Below are 7,811 nucleotides of genomic sequence, written 5' to 3'. Positions count from 1 at the left end.
GTGTTTCTCTCTCTCTCTTTCTATAATTTTATTTTGTGTATAAAATTTTGCAATCGGTTTGTTAACTGAATTAGCATTTGATAATCTAAATAACAATTGGAAAAAAGAAGAAGAAAAGGGTGGGGAGGCATAGCCAGATAATGAACCTACCCTCTGTTCTTAATCTCATTGTGCCTCCCCTCAGATCTTAAGATTTGCCATCTGGGTCGTCTTCAATCGGTGGGTTTCTACGGAATCTCGATTGAAGTTTTGATCTTTGTTCAATTGGGTGTGCCTTTGGATCTTTGATTATTGATTTTTTTTTTTTTTATGGGTTTTTCCAGGAGTGCTTAGTTCTTGCTTGATTCACTGCTTGATGTTGATAAAGGATCCGATGTGTCCAAACTGAATCCGACAATATCTATATTTGCATCGTTAATACAGTTTCTGAGTTTGTCATAATTTAAGGTATTCTTTGTTATGTCTTGCTATCATATTTGGGACTACTTTTGTATTTGAACAATTTGATAAATGGTAATGCTATCAAGTTTTGATTTTATCCTACCTGGATTTGCTCGCATTTTATCCGAGACTAGGATTTTGTTTTTATCTTTTTTTGTGTTGGTCTTGTTCTTTTTTTTTTCTTTATGCTATAGCCATGTTAGGTGGAAAGAGTTGGATTGGATCCGGCAGGAACATGCCTTTTCTGTTACCCTCCTAGTTATGTGCTTAAGAAGCTTGGTTTTTTTCATTTCTAATGATGCTGCTGCCACTTGCATTTGTAAGCTTTTGAGCTTAGTGGATGAAGTATGTCTTTGCTTGTAGATAAAATGCAATCAGATAATGGGAAGTTATTCATTGGTGGAATTTCATGGGACACAAATGAAGAGCGACTCAGGGAGTATTTCAGTGCGTATGGAGAGGTTGTGGAAGCAGTGATAATGAAGGATCGGACAACAGGTAGAGCTCGTGGATTTGGTTTTGTTGTTTTTTCCGACCCAGCTGTTGCAGAAATAGTCATAAAAGAGAAGCACAACATTGACGGAAGGATGGTAATTACTTGTTATAACCCTCTTTTAAGTCTAAGACTTGCATTTTGACATTAAGGTTCTCTTTTTGAATTACATAACATCAGAATGATATCGAATTGTACTTCGATTTACAAAATTTGTTCTATTCTCATAATTTTCTTTGCTAGATTGTAAAATGGACCAAAAGTAAATAATTTTTTCTGCATTTGTATTCTCTAACCTTATATCCTTTTCTTTTCATTATTATTTCCTTTTCTAAGCATCTGTTGTATGGATTGATAGGTCTTCAAATCTTTTTCTTTTTTTCCGATTTTATAGTCAATACTGTTTCAACTATCACTAGGTTGAGGCAAAGAAAGCAGTTCCCAGAGATGATCAGAACATACTGAGTAGAAACAGTGGCAGCATCCATGGTTCTCCTGGTCCAGGTCGCACAAGAAAGATATTTGTTGGAGGTTTAGCATCAACAGTGACAGAGGGTGATTTCAAGCAGTACTTTGATCAGTTTGGGACTATAACAGATGTTGTAGTAATGTATGATCACAACACTCAGAGGCCAAGAGGCTTTGGATTTATCACTTATGATTCTGAGGAGGCTGTTGACAAGGTCTTACATAGGACGTTTCATGAATTGAATGGTAAAATGGTTGAGGTCAAGCGAGCAGTTCCTAAGGAGTTATCGCCAGGACCAAGCCGCACTGCACTTGGTGGATATAACTATGGTCTGAGTAGGGTCAATAGTTTCTTAAATGGCTTCACCCAAGGTTACACTCCAAGTACTGTTGGAGGCTATGGGCTTCGGGTGGATGGTAGATTCAGTCCTGTTGCTGGAGGTCGAAATGGATTTGCTCCATTTGGATCTGGTTATGGAATGAGTATGAATTTCGAACCAGGTTTGAGTGCTGGATTTGGGGGTAATGCAAATTTCAGTAGCAATCTTAACTATGGTCGGGGATTGAATCCTTATTTTATTGGCAACTCCAATAGGTTTGGCAGTCCTGTTGGATATGACAGTGGTAATGGAGGAAACAATTCTTTCTTCAGTTCTGTGACTCGAAATTTGTGGGGGAATGGTGGCCTCAGTTATGGAACAAGTTCTGCAAATTCCAGTGCATACATTGGATCAGGGAGTGGGAGTGTTGGAGGAAACACATTTGGCAATACTGGAGTCAACTGGGGTTCTTCAGCAATTTCTGGGCATGGGGGAGGGAACAATGTGTCTCAGAGTGGTGGCAACCTTGGATATGGAGGTCGCGACAACAGTTTTGGTTTGGGGACTGGAGGGTATGGAAGAAGCAGTGGTACCACTTTTGCCCCAACATCTTCATACTCTGCAACAAATGGCGGTGTTGATGGGGATCTTGCTGATTTTTACAATAACAGTTCAGTGTATGGGGATCCCACTTGGCGATCTTCAAATTCTGAGCAAGATGGATCTGGTCCCTTCGGTTATGGACTTGGTGGTGCAGCTTCGGATGTTTCTGCCAAGAGTTCTCCTGGTTATGTTGGTGGTTATACTGTTAATAAGAGGCAGCCAAATAGGGGTAAGAGCCGCCTTACTCATATTTAGCTGAACTTTATAGTCAGTCTCCTCTGTTCCCCACTTAAATAATAATGTGACTTTAGTGTATACCAACAGTATAACTATCTCTACAAACCTCAAAAAAGGTTGAGACAAAGATTAATTTTTGTAGTATTACTTGAACTTTTCTGCAAAAATCTGGACGAATGTCCTCTACTAGTTGCTTGGCATTATCAGTAAATGTCAGATCCATATTTAATTGATCTCTGACTGAAGTTTGTTGTTTTTTCTCCTTGGTAAATATGCTATTATTATACAATATTTGTAATTGATTCTTTGTTCTAATTGATCTCTGACTGAAGTTTGTTGTTTTTTCTCCTTGGTAAATATGCTATTATTATGCAATATTTGTAATTAGTTCTTTGTTCTATGCTCAATCCATTGATTTTATTGCTTTGCATTTCTTTGGCTTACAGCTAATGTTTCATGGAGTAAGGTCTTACCTATATTTGATTAGTCAGGCAAAGTTGTGCTTGCATATTTTTAAAAAGCTTGTTTTCATAATGATTACCGGTAGCTTATATGAAAAATATCTCATAATATCTTGATTGTATCTTAGCATAGTTTAGAGTATTTTCAGACAATCTCTTGGGAATAGTTTCCTTATTTCTTTATATTTCGTGATTTATTTACTTATTTAGTTAGTATTTGGAGTCTAATATTAGTATAAATGGTGATTAATGTTTTGTATCACTTCATAACACATCAAGTAAACACCAATTTCATATTACACAGTCTTTGTTCTCTCTTTTTTTCCTTGCTTATTTAAATTCCTATAATTTCAACATAGTATCAGAACGGTATCATCCTACATGAATTGTCCCATCATTATTTCGTTTTTGTGTTTATTAAAATTTGAAACTCTATTGAAAAATGTAATTATCTCCATGATTCTTTACTTTTCGTTTCTCTCAACAAACCATAAATTTGTTGCGCTCAATGTCTAATGGCAGCAAATATTTTTAACCTTATCAGTGTCCACGGAACAACAGTGCTTTTCTCCTAGCTGTGCCTAAATACAGGCAATCTAGTCCTGTCACGCCTCCTTCTGGCACTTTTTAGACTATTATTCAGCTCTGCCCAACCTTTTTCTGGCATTTATTTGGTAGTGTTATTTACTCAGTTGGCTCTTTCCCAATGCCAACATAGCCTTGAGGGGGAGAAATTTGGAAGTTTTCTGGCGCCGATCTTTGTCCCATATGCAATTTAGCTCTGCTTGTCTTTGTCCAGACGTGCATTGTTACCGACCTTTGTCTCAGACGTTCTTTGGGCCTAGGTTATTCTTGCAGATGCTCTGGCTTTATTTGCTTGACCTTGCTCATGCTATTCCCTTCCCATCGACGATCATTTCGATGACTTCTTTTCTAACAAATGAGTCATACAATAATGAGTTAGTAATGAGTTTGTTGTGATTTATACCAATCTTCCATTGTGAATCATATTGATGGTGATTTCTTCATCACATTGATGAGTCATGTTAGCAAATAATTCTTTCCTTGTTTGTGATGCACACCAGTCTCAATCTCAATTTCAATTTCAATTTTTTGGGTCTCTTAAGTTTTTTTTTGTGTTTTGAAACTTTCAAATGTTGTTCTTGATGAACCTAGAGGAGATGTTTTACTTCTTGCTGTGTAGAATTGCTTTCTTGCAGCAAAGTCTCTTCTTCCTTGGCCTTGCAGCATTTCAACCAGCTCTTCAAGCTGATGATCATTCCATCTATCTTGTTGAGTTGCTTTTTCAGCAATACTCATCTCTCCAGTTGCCTTTCCAACCATGTTTTGAGGAGTCTAGATTATATTGTTTGATTATTTTCATTTTTAAAGTGTTTGTTTGTAAAAAGTTTAAAGCTTAGTAAGCTTTAGCTTGGGGGAGAGTTTTAGAATATATGAAAAACATTTCATAATATCTTGATTGTATCTGATAATAGTTTAGAATATCTTAGATGATTTCTTAGGAATAGTTTTCTTATTTCTTTATATTTCATGGCTTTCCTCTTTTAATTAGGATTTGGAGTCTAATATTAGTATAAATAGGAATTTATGCTTTGTAGTTTATATAACATCATAACACAACAAATCAATACCGATTTTATATTATTCAGTCTGTATTCTCTCTTTTCTTCCTTCCCTATCACCTAAATCCCTATAATTTCGACAGTTGCAATGACATCATCCAATCATGTCAATTATTCTATTGCTCTACGGTTATTCCTGTACAAGGGAGTGACATTGACCATTTATATATGTTTTAGTTCTTTATACTTGCCCCTTTCCCTGTATTCTCAAATCCGTGTCCTTAATAAGAATATCTTTGTGCCTTATTTTATTGGATAAGTAAGCTTCTTGCTGCATGGGCACATCTTTTGAGAGACATGTTCTTCATATGCTAAAATTCCTACTACATAACTGTGGATGGTGTTCCTCACATTTATATTGTTTTTCTTTCTAATCTTTTATGAAATCTACTTATAAGCTGTGAAAATTGAGAGGTCACAGGTATTGAAAAAGCAGTTTTACATTAACTTTTTCTGTATGATATTTTATACTTTGGTCAAATTTCTCCAATCAATGAATCTCAATCTCTCAAGTCTTAATAAGTTGATCGGGAGTGTAAGTGAGAGGGAGCTGATATGAATTTATCTTTGATTTTGTCATTTAGTAAAACTCATCTAGAATTCACTAGAACTCTTTCTGCGGTATGTTCCTTTATAGTGTTCCATTTTTACAGCAACATATGAATTGGATGGAAATTAGATTTGATGCATTTTACTTGTAATATGTCCTTTTTAGTTTTTGCAATTTTGATTGTCTTGTATGCCAACACTGATAAACTTCTATCTTTCAGGAATTGCTACATAGGAAGATCATTTTGATGACACGAACTTGTAGGTGAAGATAATCCAGTGAAGCAGGTGAATTGTGAATTTTGCACACCACTGTTGTTACTGTATTTCTTTTTTAAGACAAAAGATGTTTCGTTATCTAGAGCTAACTGGAGTGCCTGTTTTGAGGATTCAGATATAGAGATAGAAGTTACAAGGGAATGTTAAGGCTTGAGTTTTTTGAGTTACTGTTTAGGTTTTGGGGTTTTGGGATTTGATTGAGATGTAAAATCTGATTGCGGGATATAGCGGAAGTGTATCATGCATCACTTGTGAGGCAGCAATATAAAAAGATGGACAGCATTTCTTTTTTTCCTTTTTCTTTTTTTTTTGAGGGGTAGATTTTTGCCTGTAATGTCTTTCAAAGTTGTGGGTTCTGCTCAGGAATTGTTTGTTTCTTCATCCATCATTTTGGTTTGCTTTTAGCAGATTGTATCTGAGGTTTTTGTTGATTACTAGTGTGAAACATTGAAGGGATACCCATCTAGGGTCCCCGTGAATAAGTTCCAAATATATTCTGATTCTTTTTCTGAAGGGGAATATTTTACGCTACAAATTCATACTTCATGTGTAAGAAGTGGATTTTCCCCCATTTGGCATTATTGCAAATCTATGGAGTTTTTAGAATTGTTATTATACTTTTTATTTTAAAGATATTATATTAGAGTGCAGTAGAGTTGGCCATTTTTACACTGCTATGTCATTTGAAAGATTTGTAGACCTTGTAAGCATCATACAATAAAGCAATGCATTAATAAAATAATTTGTCAGAAAAATAAATACAAATGAATTTTTTCAAACGATTCTTGACAGGGGTGTTCATCAATCGATCCAAACCACAGTGACCGAATCGAAAAATCGATAACCGAATAAATCAGAAATCGAAAAATCAAAAACCGAAAAAACATTACAAAATTTTAATTGGATTGAATCGTTTTTTGGATGAGTTGATGAAAATTGATCCAATCCAAACCGATCCCCTCTACCTACTTGGTCATTTCCCCAATCATAGCTCAAAAATTTATAAACTCAAGACGCATTAATTCATCAATTAAACTCAAGAAAAAATCTAGTTATATTTCATCAACAAAATTTTATCTGTGTAGAGCTTCATATCTTATTGCTAACAAAAAAAAAAATTATATTATCGTTTACTGATTTTTTTTATTTCAATTTTTTTTTACAAAGTCAATATATACAAAAGATGTTACGTTGCACAATAATCATGAAACTAATTTTAGGATTTTTAAAAAATTGAAAATCGATCCAATTCAAATCGAAAAAAATTAGATTGGATCGAATCGGATTTGAAAAAAATCCAAACCGAATGGATGATTACATGATCAAACCGAAGAGATTGGATCAGATGATTTTTATTTCCAAAACCAATCCAATCCAGACCGCGAACACTAATAATTCTTGAGTACATCCTCTACTTTGGTCCTTTAAAAATAAAGATTTGCTTGTCATCAAATGAAACGTCTAAAGAGTTTGTCACGAAATTAGTTAATCTAAAAAGTCATCATTTAACCCTCAAGGGTAGCTCAGTTGGCAGCTGAGCTCCCAAGGGATTGCTTGGTGCAGGGATCAAATCCTGCCTCAAGCAGTTTCTTGGAAAATCTCTGGGGGCCAGAGGATAAGCCAAAAAATCTTCGGTTGGAGGATTAGTCTCGTCCTTTCTCCGGTTGCGAAGCTTAGTGCACCCACTGTTACAATGAGGGGCTAGCCCAAACGGGCCGTACCCCGAGGGCATGGTGCCCGGAGAAGGTTGAATGAGGATACCTCCTGGCAATGTACCAAAAAAAAAAAAAAAAAAAAAATCATCATTTATAAAACTGTTGAGTAGGTATTTGATGTCGACATGATGCAGGTTCATTATATATTACTGTAAAAGCTTTGCTGTAACTACAAAGTTAGAAAGCAGTGGTTGGCTGATTATATTGGTACCTAGGTTTTGTCAGCAGTTTGGTAGTGTTTGTCATCTAGTCATGGATGGTTAGCTAGTCAAGGGTCTCTGCCATTCATACTGGTTATTATCATCGCGATAATAATAATAATAATAATATATTTTACTCATCATCTGCACTATGTTCAATATTTTTATAGTAAGTCATAGCATTTAGGTGCTGTAGCTGTTTCTGTTTGCATAACTGAAATATCAATAGATTTGAATTGAAACAACTGATTTTTATCAACGAACTTGTTTGATGGCTTATTTTATATTTCAGTTTTAAGTTTTTGTTTAACTTCGACTTATCAATTCCGGCGTTGTGAAAACTACTTGCTTTCCATTCAAAATACTTGAAAAGGCAGTCGATGGTTATTTCCTAAAATCTGC

General features: G+C 35.2%; 1 protein-coding gene across 2 annotated transcripts; it reads left to right on the top strand.

Annotated features, from left to right (window-relative positions):
• LOC133305047 (heterogeneous nuclear ribonucleoprotein 1) lies at nucleotides 1–6,055 on the top strand. 2 transcript variants are annotated; one of them, XM_061505160.1, is made up of 5 exons: nucleotides 1–219; nucleotides 324–447; nucleotides 805–1,031; nucleotides 1,354–2,554; nucleotides 5,437–6,055. In XM_061505160.1, the coding sequence occupies exons 3-5, from the start codon at nucleotides 810–812 to the stop codon at nucleotides 5,448–5,450; spliced, it is 1,437 nt and encodes a 478-aa protein (XP_061361144.1). In that variant the 5' UTR covers nucleotides 1–219; nucleotides 324–447; nucleotides 805–809; the 3' UTR covers nucleotides 5,451–6,055. The 2 variants fall into 2 exon arrangements, with proteins under 2 accessions (XP_061361144.1, XP_061361142.1); XM_061505158.1 differs by lacking the exons at nucleotides 1–219; nucleotides 324–447 and having other exon boundaries at nucleotides 789–1,031.
• The last annotated feature ends 1,756 nt before the right edge of the window (nucleotides 6,056–7,811 follow it).

Source organism: Gastrolobium bilobum, unplaced genomic scaffold (assembly GCF_033153095.1).
Source record: "Gastrolobium bilobum isolate Gb01-03AN ecotype WA unplaced genomic scaffold, APGP_CSIRO_Gbil_v1 utg45939, whole genome shotgun sequence".
In the NCBI taxonomy this organism is placed as follows: domain Eukaryota; kingdom Viridiplantae; phylum Streptophyta; class Magnoliopsida; order Fabales; family Fabaceae; genus Gastrolobium; species Gastrolobium bilobum.
Note: the sequence above shows the minus strand (reverse complement) of the source record. Positions and strands in the feature narration are given on the sequence as shown.

What these genes read in the sequence shown, in the direction of transcription:
- LOC133305047 (XM_061505158.1), top strand. Translation starts at nt 789, where the DNA reads ATGTCTTTGCTTGTAGATAAAATGCAATCAGATAATGGGAAGTTATTC. An exon ending in ACAACATTGACGGAAGGATG is followed by an intron (nt 1,032 to 1,353) that starts GTAATTACTTGT and finishes AACTATCACTAG; the next exon opens with GTTGAGGCAAAGAAAGCAGT.